At 40.8% G+C, this 24926-nt stretch overlaps 3 protein-coding genes across 3 annotated transcripts in view; 1 reads left to right on the top strand and 2 right to left on the bottom strand.

Moving 5' to 3' along the window:
• The window catches only part of LOC134290404 (craniofacial development protein 2-like), a 108424-nt gene that overhangs the window by 49709 nt on the left and 33789 nt on the right, over positions 1-24926 (bottom strand). The window lies entirely within an intron of this gene.
• On the bottom strand, positions 8102-12130 carry LOC134290403 (uncharacterized protein K02A2.6-like). Its single transcript, XM_062857542.1, has one exon. It carries the CDS (start codon positions 12128-12130, stop codon positions 8102-8104), a length of 4029 nt encoding a protein of 1342 aa, XP_062713526.1.
• On the top strand, positions 15620-17430 carry LOC115264681 (uncharacterized). The gene is made up of 2 exons (XM_062859208.1): positions 15620-16249; positions 16310-17430. The coding sequence occupies exons 1-2, from the start codon at positions 15638-15640 to the stop codon at positions 16379-16381; spliced, it is 684 nt and encodes a 227-aa protein (XP_062715192.1). The 5' UTR covers positions 15620-15637; the 3' UTR covers positions 16382-17430.

Raw genomic sequence — 24926 nt, 5'->3', positions numbered from 1 at the left:
TGACCACAGGTCAAGGCGATGGCGGGCAATCGCCCATGAGGGAGATCTTAAAATTCGACCCCCTGCGTCACCATGGGTGCTCAATACAACTGACCTAACTTTTTATAACTCTAAATAGTAGCCATCTCTTCCCTCTTTTTAACGTTTTATTTTGAGAAGGTTCTTGTGAAATCTTTCGAGTTATCACAGTAATTTAAACTTCATGTTCCCAATTTTGAGAGACAATAATTACGGCCGTTCCGATTCAACGACCCGAAACCCCGTTAAGCTCATAAGTGTATGCAAAATACCTCATCAACCATCCGTCGCGGTCGTCATGTGAAATGCACCGATTAGCATACACATATCGCGCGCACCTCAACGGCCGTTCTCAATCTCAATCACCATCGCCATGCGCAATCGCGACGCGATATCCTTTTTCCGGTGCAATAGACGAGTGCACCGATGAACTGAATTCATCGCGGTCCGAGAATTTTGACACTACAGCGGGGTCGTTCCCAATCAGAATTGTTCAATTCTGATTGGAAATCTTTCACTTCTGATTGGAAGCGACCCCGCTGTAGTGTCAAAATTCTCGGACCGCGATGAATTCAGTTCATCGGTGCACTCGTCTATATTGCATTTCATTTCACTTCATCAGCGGAGGTGTTCACTTGAGTCGTGGTCGAGTGTAGCCATGGGTCTTTTTTCTGATGCTGAGGCTGCCTTCACCCCAGCCCCATGATCCCACAACCAGAGTTGATCCAGATTCTCCGGACGCCTCAATCACTGCACTGGTGGTGATGGAAGCGATTACCTTCAGGCCCCTTTCGAATTGTATGCAGCGATTTGGTTTTGCATCGTTTACCTACGTTTATTGCAACTACTGGCTCCTGCTTCTCCAGGAAGTCATATTTCTCACTTTCGTTCATGAATCGCTCTGCTCCAGCTTCCAGCTCCACAGGGCATACGACGACGACGCGACGGTGCGCGGGAACCGCGGGAACAAGCAAGCAACAGAAATTACCACCGAAAGACAGAAACAACGCGAGCGAGAGTTCTCCACTTGGATGCACGAAAGGGACGGATGGGTGTACCGCTGTTGCCTCTGCGTTCGCTCGTCTTACACGAGGGGAATAAAAGAGTGGGGAAATACAAACATCGCAAATCGATGAAATAAATACAAGTGCTATAAAAGTACAATGCTGCCGCTACGCGGGCTCTAGGGAAACCTAAATTGTTCAGCATGCAACCTAAAACATTTTCACTCAGAGCTTAGTTGGCTATTGAGAATTTTTGGTGTTTCTTCGAAGTTTGGTTTAGAGTGTATTATTCAATGCACCAACCGAAGCAAAGGTTGCACTATAAAATTATGGCTACATTTTGTCACACATAACCATAACCCCAATTATATCGTGCAACATAATTCTTGTTGTTAAGAGATGAACCAGAATCAGGCTGAAAATCTCTCTAATAAAAAAAATCATCTTGTTGCATTGAATATCAAAACAACACAAGTGATGCTGCAACGGAAGAGAATGTCGTGTGATATGCATCATGCACTCCCTTCTAGTCACTGTGTTGGCTTTATTAAATCAATGCATAAAAAGTATTCCTCGATGCATTGAAAACCTTTCTAGATATGCCGTGCACAGCAAAAAATAATGAACCTTACATGTGATGTAAACTGAAAAAATCATGTAAAGTTTGATCATGTAAATGCTCTAGAATGTAAACTTGCGTTGAACATCATGCACATATTTGGAGCAGGTTATAAACATCAAGTTTGATCTTTTTTTCTCGCATATTCGCACGTCACGCGCAAACTTCAGTTTATAAACATTGAACTTTACATCACGATCATGTAAACATACCCGCGCATCCGAGTCCTTTTGCTCAACATATCAAAACAAAGTTCAACATGGCCGCCGGTTGTTGAAACTCTTCGCGCCGCTGATAATTATTCGAAAAAAACCGGGTAAAAGTAAGTGATTTCGACATGGAACTGGGGATAAAGTGTGTAATTTGTGATTTGCTGTGCGACGACATAAATGCATACCTGCAGCATGTGAAAATTCACAGGAATTTCAAAGTTTTTGAGTGCCCTGTCACTACCTGCAGTGTCAAATTTCGTTCGTTTCCTGCTTTCCGCAAGCACCTCAAGCAGCAGCATTCCGCGGGGAGAGTACCGTTGTTTTCGAAGTGTCTGGTCCTTGGGTGTGATTTTGAGGAAAATGATGTGAATAAAACAGTGAAGCATGCCATGAATCATATTTCGGCTGGACAACCTGTATATTGTCCTTTCGGGTGTCCAACAAGAAAACCGTTCGCTACAGAAAATAGCTTGCGAATCCACCGGATGTATGTGCACAGAAAACAAACACCAAAATTGTCCCCGCCCACTCAAAAGCATGGTGCAGCTGATGCAAGTTGCAAAGAAGTGAATTGTGAAGAGTTGGGCGAGTTTGCAGAAGTGAATTGCTTGGAAGATTGTGAAAAAACCCTGAGAAGTGAAAGTCCCCGAATCGCTGCAGAGATACTGCTCGGGAGTCTGTTCTTGAAGCTGTTTTCGAAATATCATGTGACAGATACGGCAATACAGGAAATAGTGGAAGCTCTCAGTGAGATCGGAAATTACCAGGCTAAAATGTTAAGGGGTCAATGTGAAGATATATTTAATCAGTTTGGTTTTGGAGAAGAACATAAACTGTTTTTTGTAGAACCGATCGTGAACAGTTTGATATTCCAGAACACGTTTGGTACAAATGGCATTTTCAGATCCTCTCATATGAGGAAAAAGTTTTTTAGTACCAATTTTGCGTATGTCTGTCCCGTTGAAGTGCCACTTCAGAAGAACAACGATCATAACGAATGCTTCTACTACTATGTCCCAATACTCGATACTCTGAAAGCCCTTCTGTGTGATCCTCATATTTATGAGGCAGCTTTTCGTGAAAAACACTGTGTTCCGGGTTATTTATATGACTTTACTGACGGCCTGAAGTTTAAATCAAGTTCATTTTTCACCAAAAAAAACTGTGAACATTTTCATCTACCAGGATGCAGCTGAAGTTGTGCTGAATCCAATAGGGATCGCCACATCAAAATACAAAATGATTTGCGTGTATTTAGTAATTGGTAATCTTGATCCTCATCTTCGAGTTTTAACTGACAACGTGCATCTGATTCTGTTGTGCAAAAACAAAGATTTTGCGTATTTTGGTCCTGGAGTAATTTTCCGTCGTTTAATTGAAGATTTGAAAACGTTGGAAGACGAAGGCATCGTTATTCATGGGGGTGGTTTTGAGGAAACAGTCTACGGATCGGTTTTTACAACACTCAACGACAACTTGGGTGCTCACCAGTTGGCTGGAATGACTGAAAATTTTTCACGATGTTCCTATTTTTGCCGATCATGCTACATTGATCATGACACCTTTTTGAAAGATCCTTTGCATATTTCGGACCGGAGGACACCCGAAGAAAACGTTGCCGACTTGGAAGTTATTGCTGCCAATCCGTCAAAAGTTCCTTACCGTGGTGTGAAATCGACCTGCATTTTCAATGAGTTAAGGTATTTTAACGTTTTTGATTTCGGTGCAGCGCCATGCATGGCTCACGATCTCTTTGAGGGATGGGTAAATGCTGACTTATTCCTGATTTTTAAAAAGATGATATCCAGTCGAGTCATTTCTCTTAACTATTTACAAGGCAGAGTTAAGAGTATCTTTAAAACCCTAAAGATCAGTACGCAAATCATCTTCAATTTCACTCGGAAAGCAAAAACGATAAAAGGTAAAGCATGTGATATCTGGCACCTCATTCAAATCCTTCCGTTCATTCTCATGGATAAGCCTCTCGACATCAACAATCCTCTGTACACCATGCTCCTTTTGATTACTAAAATAACAAGCATTATCACATCACCAATCATATCAGAAACACAAGTTCGTATACTTGCTTATGATTTGAAAGAGTACATGGAGCTGCGAGAAGAGCATTTCGATGTACCGCTCCGTCCCAAGCATCATTTCACTCTCCATTATCCAAAATTTATCCTATGGATGGGCCCACCTATGATATACTGCACTCTATTCTGCGAGAGAAAACATTGCTTCTTCAAAAGATGCCTGCGAACAACAATTAACTTCAAAAATGTACTGAAATTTTGCTCAGAACAACATCAATATTTCCAAGGTCTTCTAAATCAACAAAATTTGCGATTCAAAAACGACATCATCCTGGAAAAATTTGTGGAAAATTTCTCCGATCTACCGTCTAACATCCAAAGCTTGTTGGACGGTTTTGGCATTGAATCTGAACAGAACCTGTATATTGAAAAAGGATCTTACTTGGGATATACCTACTGCAGAGGCGATTTTCTATTTCTTGAGCACGATCAACCTGGAGAACAGTTCCTACTGCTCGAGATCGAGCTTCTTGTATTCAACAAAAATAATGGGACGATTACAATATTCGGTGAACAGCGAATAGTACAAGATATTCACGAACGTGGTCTTAAAGAAGTGGCTATTGATAACAGTATTGAGAAGAAATACATAACTCGATCAATACACGATTTCATCGATAGAGCACCAATCGCTAGATTTGAAGAAAACGGTAAAATTTATCTGTTCACGAAGCACGCAGTACCATCTTTTGAATAAGGCATCGTAAAAGTCGACCATGGACAAAATCTTCGCATTCAAAGTGTGTGACTCATCACGTAGATCACGCCATATCATCCCAGCTTTACCCACCGTAACCAGTCTGATTGAACAAGGTAACAGCTCTTCATATCACTGAGCTAAAAACGATTTAACAATATAATACTTTATTTTATTTTCTAGCTTCAAGCATCTATCAGCGACACTTCTCGACAATTGTCTTGGAGACTGATGGTTGTCAAATTTCGAATGATGTCATCCTCACTCTATTCACCGGAAACCTATTGATGTTACTTACGCCGGATGAAGTCTGGTCCCGAGAGAGCGAAGTGCCCCAGAACGACCGCGAAATTGATTCGAAAGGTACGTGTTGATTTACTCAAATTTACTATCGGTAACTCAAAGACAATTGTGTAGCTCACATTTTTCATTAATTCAATCATTTAAGCTTTCTAAGAAGAACTTTCTAACAAATGTTAATATGATTTCAATAGCATCCGTTATTAAGCATCACCTTGAGCAGCAATCATTACGTCACAATGAATTGCTTGCCTACCATAGATTAAATGAAATATTATAGACTCTCGATTCATATTGAAAAACGCCAAACATCACTGGCCTATACTCTTTTGAAAAGATAAAGGTGTCATTAGTTTTTAAATCATGCTTCTACAAATATACTTTGTAACATCCACCAAACCCCCCCCCCCCCCCCCCCCCCACTGAATATCATTTATAATAAACCGCGTTTTCTACGATACGTTTATATATTATTAACAGAAGAATTTATGTATAACTTGCTTCAATACACTAATTTTGAGCGATAAAATCAACAGCACTATAAAGAACAGCACTATGAAATGGGTCGAATCCATCCCGTTTAATGTGGCACCAATGTGGTACTCTATTGCATGTCAATATTGTCAATTTCCTTGTTTGGCTCTCATCATTCCGCAAACCTTGAACATTTCCTTGCCATATATTCTTTGTCCGTAGGTTCAGGTGTAATCCTTCGTCAAAACTGACCTCCCGGGACTCCTCCATCATGCCAATTCCCTGCAATCAGTTGATGTATGTTCTCACTAGACAATAATGTTAATTTTTGAGCCGCGTCTGTAAAAGAACTGCATTGTAGTACAATGAAAAACTGCTTTATTTTTATTTAACTTACCGGCAATCTTAACAATGTTGAAAAATATGTTCCTTGATGAGGTAAATAAAACACCTGCCACAATCCTTCAGATCTACCTTTTCCCTTTTTTGGTAGCGATTTTGGTAGTGCAGTGTTTACCTATACGTTAGAGTCTGTTAATGAAAGAGTCTTGCAAAACTAAAACCAAATCAACTCACACGGAAAAAACAGATTACCTAAAAATACGTTAAAAGAACGCAAAAATAAGTAAACCGCTTCAACTTTTTACCCAGCAGTGGGTTGTTTCCTCGCTCTCCCGCTCGCAATGTTGTCAAAAACAAAACGAGAAGCAGCTACCTTGCCGATAATGTCCGTGCGAGAAGCCAAATTTGTTTTTTTTTTGCCGTTTACCCAAAAGTGGATTTATTTCAACCCACTAGGGTACTTCGAATGTCAACGCTAGGTAGAAAGAACTTTGCGATGGGTTGCAATTTTCTGCCGGGATCAAACGGAAACTACCCACTCAGAGCTTTGACGCGGTATAGCCAAATTTGGGTTCTCGCACTGAAGAGCCGCTATGAGTGGAAAGAACCTATATTTGAGTTGATTTCTGGTTCCGTGCACACACTTGCCTACACACTATGATTAGTTTACCCATTTTTAGAATAGTACACGGAACCGCCAAACTACCCAAAATTGAGTTCTTTTGACGCAATTCCATAGTTCGGCCCAATTAGCCAAAATTTGAGTAAATCGATTAAACTCACGCTAGGTAGATTGCCTTTACCCCCTCATTCAACTCAATTTTGAGTAAACCGACATTTACCCAAAATTGGCTTATTGGGGTCAAGGCCCCCTTTGGGTAGATGCGTCTCTGTTTGTTTTTGACAACATCGGTGAGCCAGAGAGGGAAAACAATCTACACGCTAAGATCAGTTTTCCCTTTTTTCCAAAAAGTGCACAACCGCAAATATGCGTAAATGATACTCAAATATAGGTAAACAAAACTCAAATATGAGTAATGTGGACACAAATATGAATAATTGTAACCCAAATATGGGTTAATATTTCCTATAAATGCGGTTGTGCACTTTTCCAAAATATGAGTTTTATTTACCTATATTTGCGTTAAGTTTACGCAAATTTGAATAAAATTTACCCATATTTTAGAAAAATGGGTAAACTGATCTTAGCGTGTAATTTTGAGTAACGAGTTTATTCGATATACTCAATTTTGAGTAAAATCGACCCAAATATTAGGTAGTTTGGATTTTCCTTGATAGTACACGGAACTACAAATCAACCCAGATTTGCATATGCAATCTGAATAGCCTTTGAATCGGCGTGCACTTTTGTGTGAGTTAAAATTCGCGTTAGTGTTCGTGTGTTGAAATGTCACTTATCTCTACAAGGAAAAACGAAAGTACCCAAAAGTGAGTTCATCCCACCCAACTTCGAGGTTGCGTGCGGGAAGCCAATTTTGAGTTGCTGGAGTCGATGTTTAGGTAGGTAGTTTGCATTTAGGCGTATACGGCCAAAGAACCTAAAGTCAAGGTTCTTTTTACTCAACCGTCAGTTAAAATTACTCAACTTTCGGTACTGTGCCACTTACTCAATTTTGGCTTCCCGCATCAAACTCTCAAAGTTGGGTTGTTTTGCTATTCACTCTCTGACAACAATAAAGAGAGCGAATGAAACAGGATGCAAAAAAGAACTCAAAAGTGAGTTTAAAAATACTCAAATTTGGGTTCTCTTGTTTTTCAGTGTATAGTAAAAAGAACCTATTTTGGGTTGACTTTGGTTTCAGTCTTTGCGGGACTCTTTAATAAACAGACTCTAGAATCAGCTTGTTGGCCTCTGGACCCAGTGTTGTGTCCCGTAAATAAAACACGGCGGATTACAGGAACAACTAACTTTTTATTTGCGTTTCAAAAGAATACATAATGTACTTGCACGAGGCAATCGTTTTTCTTTTTATCTCTTCTTGGCTTGACGGAAATCCATCATAAAAACAATGTTGGTAACAATGACATTTGTCTCTAGCACCAAGGTAATTCAGTTGTAAGGTGCTATAGCATCTCCCTCTTCAGGACATAACGTAATGCTCAAACCTTGGAGGAAGTCGAACTGGTCGTCCACGAGAAGTTGTAGCCACGGGTATGCGGCTTCCGACAGCAGCGCGTTGTGGTGACTCTTGATCCGGGCCGGGAACTGGTTGTTGCTGATCCTGCAGCTCAACTTGTTCAGGTTGAGCAAGAGCTCTCGGTTCATTTTCCGTTGGTCGCGGACCGATGTTGAATTCGTCCAACAACACTGACAATGGTTATGGTGCATTCGTCGAATAAACCTCATTTTCGTTTCGGTTCATCGCCACGTGTCGAAGACGAAGTTGGTTGACGTGAGATCTGATTAAGCCGCATCGTTGTCCACTCAGCCAGACATTGTAGTTTACAGTTCCAATCCTTTCGATAACTTTTCCTGCTTCCCAATACCAATCGTTTCCTTTGTGCACCTTCGCGTACACCAAGTCGCCAACGTTGAACTGTCTCGGTTGCTTAATGTTGCTCAGCTTCCCAGATTCAAACATGTGTGTCGATTTGCTCACTGGTCGCAGTAGGTCGAGTGTCGTTCGCATCTGTCTACCGAACATCATTTCGCTGGGTGATTTTTGTCCGGTGGATCCGCACGGCGTCGAACGATACGTGGCTAGAAATACATCCAACGTCTCCTGGAGAGGTTCTCCCTTGTTGATTTTCTTGAGTGCCCGCTTCATCGAGTCTACAAATCGCTCCGCCTGCCCGTTAGATTGCGGGTGGTAGGGGGCGGTTAGAAGATGAACGATTCCGTTTGTCTTGCAGAAGGATTCGAATTCGTCGCAAGTAAATTGGGGAGCGTTGTCTGAAACAATCGTCAACGGAAGCCCCAAACGTGCGAAAGTGCTTCGAAGAAACTGTATTGTAGCCTTCGCAGTCGTTGTCTTCGTGGGATAGATCTCCGGCCAACGAGAGAACGCATCAACAATGATCAAGAACCAAAGACCATCAATCGGTCCCGCGAAGTCAATGTGCAGTCGCTGCCATGACCCAGATGGAGTCGGCCATGCTTCCGGTGACGCGTGAGCTGGAGACTTAGCCACCGATGCGCAATCCTTGCATTGCTTTACGAACGCTTCAATCTGCCCATCAATTCCAGGCCAGAAGACAAAACTTTTGGCTAATGACTTCATTCGTACTATGCCCGGGTGTCCGTGGTGCAATCGCTGTAAAATCCGGTTTTGATAGAGCTGAGGAACTACTACGCGATCCCCGAAGAGAATACAGCCCTGGACTACCGTCAAGCTTTCTTTCCGGTTGTAGAACGCTTTGATCTCCGGATCGTTTACTTCTGATGGCCAGCCACACTCGATGTTCTGAAGCACTTGGTTGAGTACCCTGTTCTGCTTCGTACCCGCCGCAATCATCCTGGCTGTGACTGGAGTGTTGTTGACTGATTGCTCTAGAACAGCTAGAAGGTCTTCCTCCAACTTCACCGAAGCAATGATATAGTCCTCCTCCGGTTTCGCTGCCGAACTGATGAGCCTGGAGAGAACGTCTGCATACCCGAACTTGGTCGTACTAACGTATTCGATCTTGAAATCGTAGCATAACATAGTCAAGGCGAACCGCTGCAATCTGTTCGAGGTGTGTGTTGGTATTCCCTTGTGCGAGCCAAATATGCGAAGAAGAGGTTGGTGATCTGTTTCTAGAATAAATGGCCGCCCAAGGAGCATCCGATGAAACTTAGTCACGGCGTAGACTAGCGCCAAAGCTTCCTTGTCTATCTGCCCGTAAGCGCGCTCCGTCGGTGTCAATGACCTTGCAGCATGTTGAATCACCTTCTCGGTACCATCAGGGAACCGATGTCGAATAGTCGCTCCGATGCCTGTGTTCGAAGCATCTGCCGCCACTACAATCTGCAGTTTAGGATTATAGTGTGTAAGCATCAAGTCCGATTGTAACAGATCTTTAAACCTCACGAACGAACGCTGGCATTCGTCGGTCCAGACCCACTTCTTGTCTTTTTGTAGCAACTCGTCCAAAGGTTTGCGCAAAAGGTGCATTTCCTTCATGAACTTCGAGTAATAATTTATTGCGCCCAAGAATGATCGTAACTCCGTCACGTTCTTGGGTGGAGGCATTTGTACAATAGCTCTTACCTTTTCGGGATCTGTGCGTAGACCATCACGACTGATGATGTGTCCCAAGTACTTTACCTGAGTCACGCCAAACTTGCACTTCTCGAGCTTCAGTCGAAATCCGAACTCCTGAATCCGTTGAAGAGTGTTGTTGAGATTCCGATCGTGCTCGGCTCGAGTTTTTCCGAAAACGATAACGTCGTCGAGCAGAGATTCCGTTCCTTCCAGGTCACCGATCATGTTGTCGATCACCTTCTGAAAGGCTCCAGGAGCCGACTTCACTCCCGGAGGGAGCCGCTTATACTTGAAGAGTCCTTTGTGGGTATTCACCGTCAGCAGCTTTTGTGAATCCTCGTCGACCTCCATCTGAAGATAGGCATCTGATAAATCCAGCACACTGAAGTACTGGCTGCCGGCCAGTTTCGCAAAAATATCGTCGGGTGTCGGTAACGGAAATTTGTTTGCCTCAAGTGCTGCATTAAGCCCGGTAGAATAATCCGCGCAAACGCGGATAACTGGATCGCCTTCCGCATCTCGCTGTGCCTTTTGAACTGCAACAATGGGTGCAGCCCAATTCGAAAATTCTACCGGTTCGATAACGCCAAGGTTCTGTAGTCGCTGTAGCTCCTTCTCAACCAGCCGTTGGGAGTGAAACGGCACCGGCCTCCTGGGTTTGAAAACCGGCGTAACACCAGGTTGCAGAAAGAGATGAACCTTCGTCTTGGTGCACAGACCGAGCCCTTCCTGGAACACCGCTGGAAATTTAGCCTTCAAAGCATTCGCATACGCCTCCGATTCAGCTTCGCTTGAGACCAGCTTGCAAAACGCGTTGATTGGAACGTCGTATAGTCCAAAAAGATCCATCAGGTCACTGCCGAACACGTTGAATCCTTTCACTGGCGTCACGTAGCACACCGATCGCTTGGTCGTTCCATTCAATGTGACTTGACACTCGAACTCCGAATCCAGTGGTAGCGGTTTGCCTGACGCTGTAGACACCTTCAGATCCGTTGACCGCTTCTCCGGATGTCCTAGCTGTGGTAGGGACTCCTCCGAAACAATCGTATAATCCGACCCGCAATCGATTTGGAGCTCAATCGGGAAACCGTTGATGATAATATCGATGAACTTTCGTCTCTCGATGACACCGGCTGTGTTGAGCGTGTTTACTGCATAGACACTCTTTGAATGGAACTGTTGATCGGCTTTCTTCTTGGGCTTAGCTTTCTTCCTTTTTCCGCTGGGTGGTACCGGTCTCGATACAGGAGCTGCGGATTCTCCCGGTTTGGAGAAGCACCCACAATATCCTTCCTTATGCCCCACGTTTCCGCAGCTGCGGCAGGTGTGCGTTGTATACGAGCAGTCAGCAACAAAGTGCATTTGCCCGCACTGCCAACACGGTCGCCGCGGGGTCTTGGATGTTGTCTGTTTCTTCTTCTCCGATGTCCAGTTGGGAGTCCGATTGCTTCGCACTTCGTTGTTCTGCACTGCATCACAGACAGCGAACGTGACAGCTTTTGGATTCTCAATAACAGCTGTGTCGTGTTTGAGATTATCCATTTGCTGACACTCCAGCAGCAACTTCTTGAGAGTCATCGGATCCGCTGCCGTCTCACCTTCCATCTTCACCAGTAGCCTCGTTCGAATGTCCTTGTTTTTCTCCGAGTGCAGCCCAGCGACGAAGATCAAGCACTTAAATTGGTCCGCTGTGATGGTGTTAATGCTGAAATCTTCACAGGCTTTGTTCACCGTGCTGGCGTAGGTGACAAAGTCGTCGCAGTCTCGCTTGCGTGTTTGTAAACACTGGAATCGACGGAAAAACACGGACGTCTGGTGCCCAAACATTTCCGTCAGTGTCTTCACTGTGTCCGCAAATGAAACTTGCTTTGGGGTCCTCGGCAGAATGAAGTTGACATAGCGGTCGTGGTCCACCGAATTCAATTTTTGTAGGAGCAATCTCACTCGATCCACTTCGTCCAAAGCGGCGCCTCCTTTGGTGAACACTTCCTGGTGTCGTGCGTACCATTTATCAAAAACCACTCCGTTCTGCGGGTCGTATGAGAACTCTGGGAGGGTTTTCAACAGTGTCTCCATGAGGAACTCGTTGTCCTTCGGCTTCGCGAGCTGTTCCAGAAGCGCCTTCTGTGCGATGCTTTGCGCCTCCATCAACCGGCTCATCTGCTCGAGGATGCTCGCGAGATTTGCCTCCTCGCCATTGCGAAATCACGTACCGATGCGCTTTTCGGCAGAAATCGACGGAAACGACGCGAAAACTACTTCGAACCGAACCGACCTCGTCGCCACAATGTTGTGTCCCGTAAATAAAACACGGCGGATTACAGGAACAACTAACTTTTTATTTGCGTTTCAAAAGAATACAAAATGTACTTGCACGAGGCAATCGTTTTTCTTTTTATCTCTTCTTGGCTTGACGGAAATCCATCATAAAAACAATGTTGGTAACAATGACATTTGTCTCTAGCACCAAGGTAATTCAGTTGTAAGGTGCTATAGCACCCAGGTTGACCTTTTTGACGTTTATCACTCGAATCAATATTGTTTACTGCCCGGTCAGGATTTATTTTTGTGAAAGGTCATAATAAATAGTTGAAAAACCTAAATATTGTGCAGCAGAAACTGTTCTCAGATCTGTGATTACGGCAATTATTGTCCTAATGGTAAGAAATCGTTACCCAAGGCAAAAGCAACAAACGATTCAAATCTCTGACTTTTTCTTCTCAGTTGATGTTCCTGGCAGATAGCATCGGGCACCCTGAACCAAATAGGAAGGAAGTTGGGCGGTGTTTACAACTGCGACGAAAAGATAACGATTTTATTTATTTCACTCTCCTGGTGAACTATTTTGGATGTTTCATTGGAAGCATAAATAACACCAAACTTGCCAACTTCTACGTTCTGAATGCCATGTTCGATCTATAATACGCTGATGGGATCCAGAGACCCTCGAATGCGACCGGAACTTATCATTATACACTTCACGGGATCATACGGAGTTGAAGTTAGCTGTTCATACAAGTGACCTTATCGTCGCTGAATCTTCATCCGTAGATATGGAACACTTCAAAATCAACTGTCGCAGAGTGAACATGCCTCGAATGCTTCAGCGATATACCTAGCTGGCTGAAAACGTCACAGACGCCGGATTGTTGGGGCTACACGTAACCAGTCTCCATTCGCTACCACTTACCAGGTACCGTTCCAGACTTTATGAACTGTTATGAAAATTGAGTAAAATAGAATAAAATAGAACTCATTTGAGTTAAGCAGAACATTTGGTAAAACACATATTTAAGTTGTGTACTTATGTTTTTTGAAGAAGCACGACCTAGACAATAAGCTATGTAGTTTGCAACGTCTGGCGGAAAAGGCCCGTTTTAAAACTAAGTAGAATCTTGTAGAATGTAAGGGGGGGAAATAAACGGTCCATGCAAATTTTCAAATGTTTGTCAGTGAAGGGGGGCAGCTAACGCAAAGTCATATATGATGTTGAATAGGATGCTAAAGTGGATGCCATATGCGTACCTGTTTCCATTTAACCGCATGTAAAGTGTGCGTATATCGCCTCCACTTTTGCATCCTATCCAACATCATATGCGATCGTGTGTTGACTGGGGGGAGGGGGGGAATGGGTTTTCTTAGCACGGGAGCGATCGCGTCGTGTACTGAGTACACGCACCATGAAAAGTGCACGCATGTGGTATATGGCGTGAGCGCGGCGTCGCTACAGGTAGTCAAAGATGCGAGGGTTAGCAATGAGTCTACTTAGTGTATGGATAGTGCTAAAGTGGAGCATTTTTGTCCTTCTAGTAGTGGTTGTAGATAGTGTGGAAGGGATTTGTTTCAAAAAGTAGAAACACCATTTTAAATGGTGGGACGGTGGAACGATTCCCATTTCCATAGGGTAATTCGTCGATTTTTCGGACATAGTGTATCATTATTATCCTAGCCACACAACATACAGGTGGTTCAGTAAAAAAAAATTAACCAAATGTGGTATGAGAACGTCCATCAATAAAGTCATGCAAAAAACCCAATTTACAAGCACCCCTCCAAGCTTTTTATATGAGACCTCTGAAATTTGTTTCTGAGCCGTCAGATGCCAACTTGTGACGTAGTTGGGGAGGGTGAAGCTCTTCAAAGTTGAACAAATCAAAACTTTTTTCAGCGCAATGCACTAATGTTCATGTGAATGGATGTGCTGCGCCGAATACATCCAAATTTGATTGATTTTAAGCTATGATTTAATATCTTCAGCGTTCTCAATGAGTTGATGAACCTTCTAGGAGGCCCTTCTGAAGTGACTGGTGGAAGTTTCAAGGAAATTAATGTCTGATCGCCTTTTATTTTATGTCGCCCAGAAGAACTTGTTTATTTCTTTGGTGGTACATAGTTTCCCTTTGAAAACAATAAACATTGATTTTTTCTGCTACTACTTCAGAGACAAGACCGATATACGACAGGTCAGATAGCCTGAGGTGAAGTTTGAATGGATAAAGGACAAAGATCAGACATCGTATAACAAATTTCTTTCGAATTTATTGTTAGCGACCCATTTTGTCCCGAAAGAAAATGGTTCAAGGTAGATCACATTTAAACAATTGTTTATCGAAATGCAAATTACATTTATTTATTGGTTGATAGTGTATTTAAAGGGCATTTTTTTTCTTATCATTTATTTATTTATTTAGGTATTTAAGTATTTTACAGCACTCTCGTCGTATTTATCCAATTCGGCAAGTTTCGTTAGATGAATGTACGACTCGTGTAGTAAAAATTATCATTTTGCAACTCACTGCACAAATAACTATTTTTTTTTCGTGAATTGTAATTTATGCGCATTTGTCACACATGTCAAATATATTATATGGATTAAACGGATTAGATTTCAGCTCTTAGTCCAGTAAGCTGCCCCAGTTTAGATCAGGTTTGCGTGAATCACGCTCATTTTAGAGTAACTTTTTCTTAGCATGTGTGTGTAAGGGCTGAAAGTCTCTATAATACATAAAGACAAATCAATCAACTCAACCAATCAATCTTAGCATGTGATACCTGTTATTTGATAATCCTTTTATTTGTTTCTAAACATATTTTTATCTTCCACCCGCAGGACGTATATTCAGTTCAAACCAATCCAATGTTTTTGAGCAAAGCGCAATGGCAATCGTTGACGATCAGTCCTTCCTACATCAGCTTCAGATTGCACCAAATGTATTGACAATCGTTACCAACTCTGAAACATCCTCATGCGCATCCGGTTCCGTCGAAGTGCAGTCAGCAGCAATAAACGTAGGCGAGACTGCAGAAGACCCTACTATCGAACAGGTGCCAGCTGAAATAAACGATGAGACTATGGATAACAATTTGCATGACGAAAACAAATCCCCAAACGTGTCTGTTAAACGATGTCGTGAAGAACTCCCTGGTTTTCACGTCGTTAAGAAAAATGTGTCCACTGGAATGAAATTTCGTTCATTTGAAATAAAATGGGACAAAGTTAGCGATAATACGCTATCGAAACTGGATGCACTGCAGGACTACAAACTAAAAAATCAGTCAAGTTCAGCTCCCAAATCAATGCGGCTTACAAAACAAGAAAGATGTGGATTCATTAACTGCATCGTCGATCAACTCAGGGCTATCGATACCTGCATTCAAGCGGATATCATGGAAACAGTGGCCAAAGATATTTTGCGCAAGTACCCATGCTTGGAAATGGTGGATGATGATGGATACGGAGATGGTTTGAGTTACGTGGTATTGAAGCACAAGTTAATCAACCACAATTCATACCTTAACCGGTTCAAAGATCCGAACCATCAGACAACCAAAGTCACTTCACAGACCCGGAAATGCAGCAACGCTAGAGCGGGTACTTCCAAAGAATACTGGGCCAAATCGTCCCCTGAATGTGCCAAAGAACTTTTTGTAAAACTGCGAAGAGATGAGCCTAACTTGCTATCTGATGAGTGTCTGCAATCAACTCATGCATTTGTTCGATATCGTTTGGATTCGCATCGAGATCTGAGAACGTTACTGTTGGAACTTCCGGTTCTGCGCAGAAGGAAATTGCTGTCCTACCATTTCAACCAAGCTACTGGAACTGACATCGACACACTACGCAAGTTTTTCAACATGAAACGAGTCAAAATAATTGAGTATTCGGCAGCAGTCAGTAAACCAGGGAAACTGCTTGAATCTTGCTCGGATGCTGAAATTTTCCAGTTTCTGGCTTCTATGGTTGGCGAAAATTTGAACAACCTTGTTTTGAAGAAGGAGGTAAACTTTTATTTAATGATATCAAAACAGCATGTTAATTAAGTTTTCTTATGATTGTAGGTAGGAACACGGATGGAGGACATCGATCATGCATCAGGTGGACCAGTTTTGGTCGCGATAGGTGAGTTTTGACTACAGAATCACCCGACATTATACTGCCTATTATCGCATGCCAAATCTATATGAATAGAAAACCCAGCAAATATGGGACTGGTATGCGACCATAGGCAGAATAGAATAAGCTGAATTACTTGACTTGAGACCTAATAATAAATTTAACTTATCATATTTTGTTCTTCTTTTTTCTTTCAGACATGGGAAATGATAAAGCTATGTATTACGTTTACGCTGAGCAAACACGTCTTTCGGAAGGAACTGAAGATATCGTTGGCGGAATCCAGGATCTAATGAGCGTTCATTACGTCCACAATTTTGTGTACCTGAAGGAGGCATCAAAGTTTCTCGAGCTAGTCCAACAATACTTCCTCAAAATAATCCCCAGCAAGGGCTCCAAATCGACCGCCAACCGGGTTGGTCCAATTCAACGTGTTGTTAAGAAAGCCATTGAAACGCTTTCATCATATGACGCGTCACAGCCTGGCCCTTCTAATTTGTGAAATGCTAGTTTGTTCAACTGAGTGCGTTGAGTTATGTTAATAGTATGAATAATTACTAGCGAACATCTGAAACATAATGGGTTTTTATGACATTTAATATAGTTAAGAGATAAAAGCTTGAAATCTGCAAGTGTTAGATGTTTTAGATAAGAGAATAAAAGAGTTTTTATTATACTCAAAATTTGTTTCAATGCAATTGCTGCAAGAATTTATCACATAACTTTGATGGTTGATGTGGTGGCACTAGTTTTGCCAAGTTGAAATATTCCAAAACAAAGAGGAAAAAAAGGTAAACCCACAAATTTTCCGGGTTTTAACGTTTTTTTTGGGATATTTCGACTTGGGAAAGCTTATGTCGCTCCCCAAGCGGTCAATAAGAGATATTTTAACCAAAGATATATAATATTACTATATAGGATTAAACTTACAAGTAAATGTAAATTTAGTATTGTGAAAATGAAATTTACATCTGTCAATTTGAGCTCAATGTAAAAATAAAATCTAATGTAATGTTACGCCATATGTCACGCTCCAATTATGTGCATGATATATCATGTAAACTTACCGTTTTTTTTCGAACTGTGTGGGTACACAGTCATGGATCACTTAGTGGTATTTTTGACCTCCAAAATTCAATGAAAAATAAAATAAAACAAAAAAAATAACAAAGAAACATATCTTTTTCAAGGTGAACGAGAGATTTTTTATATCAAAATCGCTGGATTTCGATACTTTTAGAGCTAACCACTGCAGGAGTAGGTTCTTATGGAATTCGGCTATTTTCTGACAGTTATGAGAAGACAACTCCACGATTGCAATATACAGTAAGGACCCGATTTTGTCAGCCCCATTTTGCGACGAACTTTTTGCTCTCATCATCTTACTGTCACATTTTAAGCAATTTATTACTATTTATCATCAAACTACAGCTGAGATGCAGAACATAAAGGAATATAAAGTTTAAAAAACTGTTTAAGTTTTTGAAGAGAGCAAAAAATGTGTTCCGGAAAGGGGCTGACAAAATCGGGTCACTTATGTAATACATTTGTTTTTATGATTAATTTTTATCTCAGAAAACAAATACATTCATGCTACAAAAATGAGTTTTAGTGGCGAAATATATGTTTTGAGCAAGATATTCGACGTTAAACATCAAAGTGATCCATTACTGTGTAGGGACGGTAGCAGATAACCATAAGATATCAGCGGGACAAAAATCGAAAAGGTGACCCTCATCAAATCTTTTTGTTATATTTTTTGTCGAAAGTAAACATTACAATTAAGAAAAGTCCAAAGTTTCAAATCTCTAGCAGTTTGCGTTTCTGATATACGAAATGTCAAAGTTAGAAATTTGCGAAAAATAGAACTTTTTGCCGGATAAGCTCGGTTTATCTTAAAACAATTTCAGACCATTTTTTTTTTCATGAGAAGCCCTTTAGTTTACAATACATCACTGAATAGGTTACTAAAAAATCTGTTAGAAAAAAAAAACACAAGGTTTCAATACAGAACTAAATTATATAAAAAAAACACTGAAAGGCGTTGAAATATTGAAATATCGTAAAATAAAATATTTTGATCAATAACTTTTTTGGCGCTGAATTGCGCATATCCCAGCAGTTTTAAAGCATAATCTTAGTCTATTCTAGAAAGTTACGGTGAAAAGTTTGTGCATAAGTTGCGCAACTTTGAAATCAGGCTTTTCAAAAAATTGTGCATTTTAGTACAATTTCATATTTTTTATACATATATAACAATAGCAGTTGTGTCGCTTCCATATTTTTCAAAGTAGTGTATGGACAGTTCCATATGAAAACCAAAAAAAATAGTCTATTGATTCGCAATCAAAGTACGGATCGATTTAATTTCAAATTTACATTAAATTAATAAGTTTATACGCCCTTTTGGAAAGTTAAGCTAGAAATACTGAAAAAGCTAATTAACGAAATATTTTGATAGTATAGACCACAGAAAACGAAAAGAAATTATAAAATAGGCTCAGTGTACCAGTTATGGCTATAGTACCTCAAATTGGCTATAGTTGGTTTTCAACCTTTAACGATGAAAAACAACACGAAACATTGTGTGAATACAAGATCACACTCACGAAAGATGATTGCAATCATTCAAACTTCACAATTTGCTAAAATTGTTATAGAAATAAATCATTTTCCTTACAATTTCGGCTTCCTTGCACCCTATTTCGCTATAGTGTATCAGTTATGGCTAATCCCATAAGGAATGCATGTAAATAGTGCGAAGTGGAACCGAAATAAGAAAATGTGTACATAACTGGTACAGGGTTCCTATCATTGGCACACGCCGTGATAAATACTAAAAGTAGTTTTGGTTTGTTTATTTTTCCTGTAAAGTATAGATACTACATTATCATTTGACATATTGTAAACATTCATCGGTCTTCTTCTTATTTTTGTAGAAAAAGTTTTCCTTAGGTAGTGCGATAACTGGTACAGGCACCCTACTTTCGTCCGCCTGGTTGTAGGGAAATTGCCCATAGTGGTGTGGCAAGGTGGCAATGATTCCCGCACCACATTGAATTTTATGCAACATTTCTGCAATTCTTGCACCTAGCATCTAATCATGCTATGTTGAGAATCTGGTCTACTCATGATTGACGAAAAATAAATAAATAAATAAAATCACTGAGCCACATTAGTTGCCACCATAATGTACCATTCTGAAGCATGCTTTTTTAAATATTCCACCCCATGATGTTCACAGAATCATCTACACTGAACTATAAATCAACCCAAATTTAAGTTGTTTTGACGCAATCCCGGTCTACCGTGGAATAACTCAAATTTGCGTTAAACAGCGAAAGTGGTGAGTGAGTAGTTCTCGTTTGAGAGCGGCAAAAAAATTAACCCAGTGGTAAGTTATTTTCACCCAACGAAGGCCTCAAATGACGCAAATTTGGGTTAATTCAAGAAAACCCAAATTTGGCTTCTTCCACGGAAGAGCAGCGGATGCGTCGGTGCTTCTCTTTTTGTTTTCGACAACATTGCGGTGGGGCGAGGGAGAAAACAACCCAACTTTGAGTTAAAACTTTAAGCAGTTTAGCCAAATTTGAGTTTTCAAAACTTATTCTTTGGGTTATAATATTTTTCCGTGTAGGCATCCATGCTGATCTCACGCACCATCTTTTAGCCAATTAGTGCTGTCAGCACCACATTTGAATACCATGTACGTGAACCAAGCACTATAAGGCGGCTTCATACGAACAGGTGGCCAAAAATATTTTCACGTCTATTTTATAATGTTCCCCTATTCTAAGGGTTTATGCCTCAAATATATAAAACACATGTTGAATGTTTCATGAAGACCTCTGACGTCTCCAAACTCCTTTAAATTTAGTCCTACTATATCCATAAAAAGTACGTATAATAATTGTGATTTATTGATATTATTTTGGTTAAGGCCTATCCTGAAGATTCTCACTACTAACATGAGTTGCGTTCTCTCTAACGCAGTTGGACAGTCGTGCGTCCTTTCTGCCGCCACACAACCCAAGCAACACACATGTAATATAAGAGTTACGGTAGCACTAGTTTTAGTTTTATAGTAGTTAATTTGACGTAATTCTAGTATTGTGTTAGAATTACGTCAAATTAACTTTCATACAACCAAAAACTGCGCTGCCGTAACTCTTATATAACACGTGTGTTGCTTGGAAAGACATCCATAGGCCAATACTGGCCGAACAACAGTTGTGTAAATCCATTCGATATACTTGGGTTTTAGACCCCAAGTTTTACCAAAGGTTCGCCGGCATTGCCCGAAGGCCATACAAGCTTTTTGATTCTGAACTCAACATGGACTCAACAGGAAAGCTTGGAATCAAGAATGACTCCAACGTACTTTACCTGATCAGTCACATTGATTACAGAATCGAAGAGACACAAAGGTCGAACGCCATTACGGTTGCGCCTTTCCGTGAAAAGAACAATAGATGTTTTACCTGGATTTACTGAAAGGCCGTATTGGCGACACCACCCCTCAACTACCTGAGGTGCGCTTTGCATCAGGTCGAAAAGGGTGCTGATGCACATGCCGTCAAACAATGTTAGGTAGTCGTCAACAGAACCATAAGTAGGAAACCCGCTACTATTGAGTTGCCTCAACAGCGTATCTGCTACGAGATTCCACAAAAGCGGCGATAAGACTCCCCCTTGGAGGCATCCAAAAACACACAATTTCCTAATCCCTGCTAGACGCAATGTCGAGAAGAGATGTCGGTTTTTGAGCATTTGATGAATCCAATTGGAAATCATTGGAGATATACCATGACTCCGTGCGGCTTCCAAGATGGCATCGAAGGGCACATTGTCAAAGACACCCTCGATATCTAAGAAAACACCCAAACAAGATTGCTTTTGAGCGAATGCTTTCTCGATATCGTAAACGACCTTGTGTAAAAGAGTCACAGTGGACTTGGTAGGCATGTTGGTTCACATGAAGAGGCACATTGGCCAGATGAACATCACGGATGTTATGATCCACAATGCGTTCTAGCATTTCAGAAGAAAAGAGGTTAAACTGATAGGTCTGAAACTCTTTGCTTCTTCATACGACGCACTACCCACTTTCGGAATAAACTTCTCAGTAATATCCCGCCAGGATTTGGAAATATACCCTGTAGAAAAACTGCAAACAAGTATTTTTTTTTTCAAAACATGTTTGAAATGATCATATCAGAAGCAAAATAGGATTTATCCCATCTGCCCCAGGAGATTTGAAAGGAGCAAAGCTATTAAGTGCCCACTCAATCGATTCTATAGTTACAATACTCGGAGCCGAAGCCAAGGAATCGTAACTACAAGAAAGGACATCAGGATCATCCGAAGATGTAATATCCACACATCCAGGGAAGTGTGTGCTGAATAAGCATTCCTGAACTTCCTCATCAGAGGAAGTCAGATCGCCATTTGGCAAACGAAGTTCGTTCACTCGGAAATCCTTAGATTTCGCAAGGATTTTATTTAACCAACTGACTTCACTCAAACTGGAAACATTTGGACAAAGGTTTTTCCAGCCGGATCGTTCAGCAGACCGGATAGCTTTCCTGTAGGCCATGCAAGCCGACATGAAAATCTTTGATCCAGAAGAACAGCGTCATTTCCAACTCTTTCTACATTGTTTCCTGAGCTTCGCCAGATCACAGTTCCACCAAGGGGTTCCTCTTGTGGTCTTCACAGAGGACAAGCTTCTTTAAAAGCTTCCATGATGGAGGCCGTTGTAGTATCAACGGCAGCATCTAAGGACTGTTCATTTTATAAAGAGGACACCTTATTCGTGTGATATCTTTTTTATTTTTCAATAAAATCATTATCGGTTTTTTTTGCATAAATTTCCATAGCTATTCTACAGTGTAGGAAAAATATAACATTATACAAATTGTCCTTAGTTATGGAACTGAAGCGGTTTTCGTTAAAACTCAATAAAACCCCATTTCTCAAAATTCTACACAACTTTCCACATACATAACTTAAAATTTTTCATGAACTTTTCAATGTGTTGGGATCTAATACTATTCTTCTAAAGGTAGAGTGTTATAGTTGATCAGTTATAATGCACCAAGCATTATACAGCTTGATATAGTGAGTTGCCTTGTTATCAATGAAATTGATAAAAAATACTTATTTAAGTCCAGTGATGCAATAACACTACGGAATCAGTTCAAAATTGGTCTAGTATAGAAGAGAATCGCATTCTAAATGATACCGAAGAAAAATATGCTTTAAAGTACATTCTTCATCATAAATTTAATACTTAATGATGGCCATAATGAAAAATTGCATACTTTTTGCTCCATAAATGCAAGTTTTTGATTCTAGAGAAGCTTATTATTAGTTATTTTCAGCAAGGTCTGACCCTATGTGAGTATATACCTTATTTGAAAATAACTACATGTTAATTTTTATTTTCGACATCATTGTTAAGTTGTATTTGCAATAGAGTACATCGTTATTTAGAAGAACCTTCAAAGAACGAAGCGGTTTTATCTCCGGTAACTGCCATGAAGAACAGTAACCAAGCCAACAATACTATCAAGAAGCGGTTTTCTGTATTTGAAATTGCATTATTAGTACTTTCGACTAGATCCATTGAAAATATTCAAAATTTAATATTTTTATACATTTTTGTTTAACAAATAAATTTTATTCTGAAAATCGAGTCCAACTTGTAACTTTAATATCTTAACAATCATTATTCCGATTAGGTTTATATTTTGCCAGAATATGTATCACTCAAACTGCTGCAGCATGGCAAACACTTTTGTGCAATTAAAAATGATACACCGATGTTTTACAGAAATTTTGTGTTTATCTTTAGTTTTTGGGAATTGAAAAATTGATCTCTCGAAACACTTTGCCACATTTCTATGAAGTTCAATAATATTAACCCAATTTATTTATGGTTATTATCTGCTAATATAATGCACTGAACAACTAACCAAGGCTGCTCAAAATTGAACTACGCGTTTTCTTTTTATAGCCTTGCAAAGTTGTCCTCTTTATAAAATGAACAGTCCTTAAATCACGTGGAGTGTCAACGGATGGTGAGTATCCATGAAATTTGGCTGGAACCAAATCGGTAAAGAGATCCCAGTTGGTTGACCGGTGATTCCTGAAACGCAAAGTTCGCTAAGTAACATTCAAATGTTCAAACAAGATGTAGCGATGGTCATTCTTCATCTGACACATGCCAATTGGTCATTTCGTGACTCATTCTGATAGAGCAAAGCGTTATGTCTAACACTTTCTCTCCAGCAGATACCATGAAGGTTGGGCGGTTGCCTATGTTAAGTAATCCAAGATCTGTATTCCATCAAACTGGAGCCTCTCAAATTGATGTCTGAGCTGCTCCAGATTATATGGTGAGCATTAGCATCACTGCTAACAATTTGCAAAAGGCCTTTCGAAGTGCAGTATGCAATGACTTGCTTGAAAGCATCCATAGGGGATGGTTCATCATGCGGTAAATAAACCGAACAATAAACGTATTTCCTGTTGAAGTTTCCAACAGATACATAGATTGTGATAGCACATACATCTCTAGTGGTTAGTTCAGAGATGAGTGTAGCAACGATTGGGCACACATGCTCAAGGCATGACACGTGAGTTTGCCATTTCATTTTTACTGAAAGTAGCAAACACCGGATTCACAAGGTTTCCTAGATAAAAATTCCCCTGACGAAAGTAAGGCTCTTGGGCTAACGCCACTTGGGCTGTACCATTTTGCATAAGTCTGCACAGATTGATCGTTGCTGTTCTTTTGTGCTGAAGATTGATATGAGCTATCCTAACTGTAGCCACTACCCAAACTAGGTAAGATTAAACTTTTCGCAATAACAGCACAAAAAAGAACAACAGCAATAAAACCAGATTGGAAAACGCCAAAGGCGAGGATACACAGAATATACTGTGTAAAACTCATAATGTGAAACCATATAGGTGAAAATTTAAACTGTGGCCGACAGGGTACCCGGGTACCCAGCACCCATTTAAAAAGCATGGTGTAGAAAAAAGCAAAAAGTTTGTCGGACACATAATGGTTGATAACATCTTCATAACCCCGCCCTTATTCAGCCTCAAGTATGAGATTGAAGAAGGGCAGCTGATTGTCTCGGAGAAACACAAGGTCCACCGTGCTATTGCTACGGTTATCGCAGTAAGGGCAAATACTGTGGAGGGTGCCCTGGTACTGCACAGGCTCCGTTTGCGATTAGGTTTTTATAAGACCCCCCTAATCATTTATTCCTAGGCATGATAAGCGTAAAGCCGCATAACACCTTGAATTAGGGGTCACCTGATTAGTGGACTCCTACCAATGGAACAGGCGGTCCGTTGTGCTTTGGATCAAAATGAGCTATAACAAACTGTAAAACGTGGAGTGAATTCTAGACTGTACTTGTTTCTATAGAGCTCTTGTTCACAATGGGTAGCAGTGGTTTGACGTTCCGGGAAAACGGTTTGTACAATACTTGCGTGCGCTGGTGTGTGTGCTTGGTATGACGTCGGATGAGAAGGTGCGCCTCT

Source organism: Aedes albopictus, chromosome 3 (genome assembly GCF_035046485.1).
Source record: "Aedes albopictus strain Foshan chromosome 3, AalbF5, whole genome shotgun sequence".
Classification (NCBI taxonomy): domain Eukaryota; kingdom Metazoa; phylum Arthropoda; class Insecta; order Diptera; family Culicidae; genus Aedes; species Aedes albopictus.
This window is presented reverse-complemented; position numbering and strand designations above follow the sequence as displayed.

Bases quoted from the DNA above. Each gene is read 5' to 3' on its own strand.
- LOC134290403 (XM_062857542.1), bottom strand. From the start codon at position 12,130: ATGAGCCGGTTGATGGAGGCGCAAAGCATCGCACAGAAGGCGCTTCTG.
- LOC115264681 (XM_062859208.1), top strand. From the start codon at position 15,638: ATGGAAACAGTGGCCAAAGATATTTTGCGCAAGTACCCATGCTTGGAA. The intron at 16,250-16,309 runs GTAAACTTTTAT...TTATGATTGTAG, and splicing joins ACCTTGTTTTGAAGAAGGAG to GTAGGAACACGGATGGAGGA.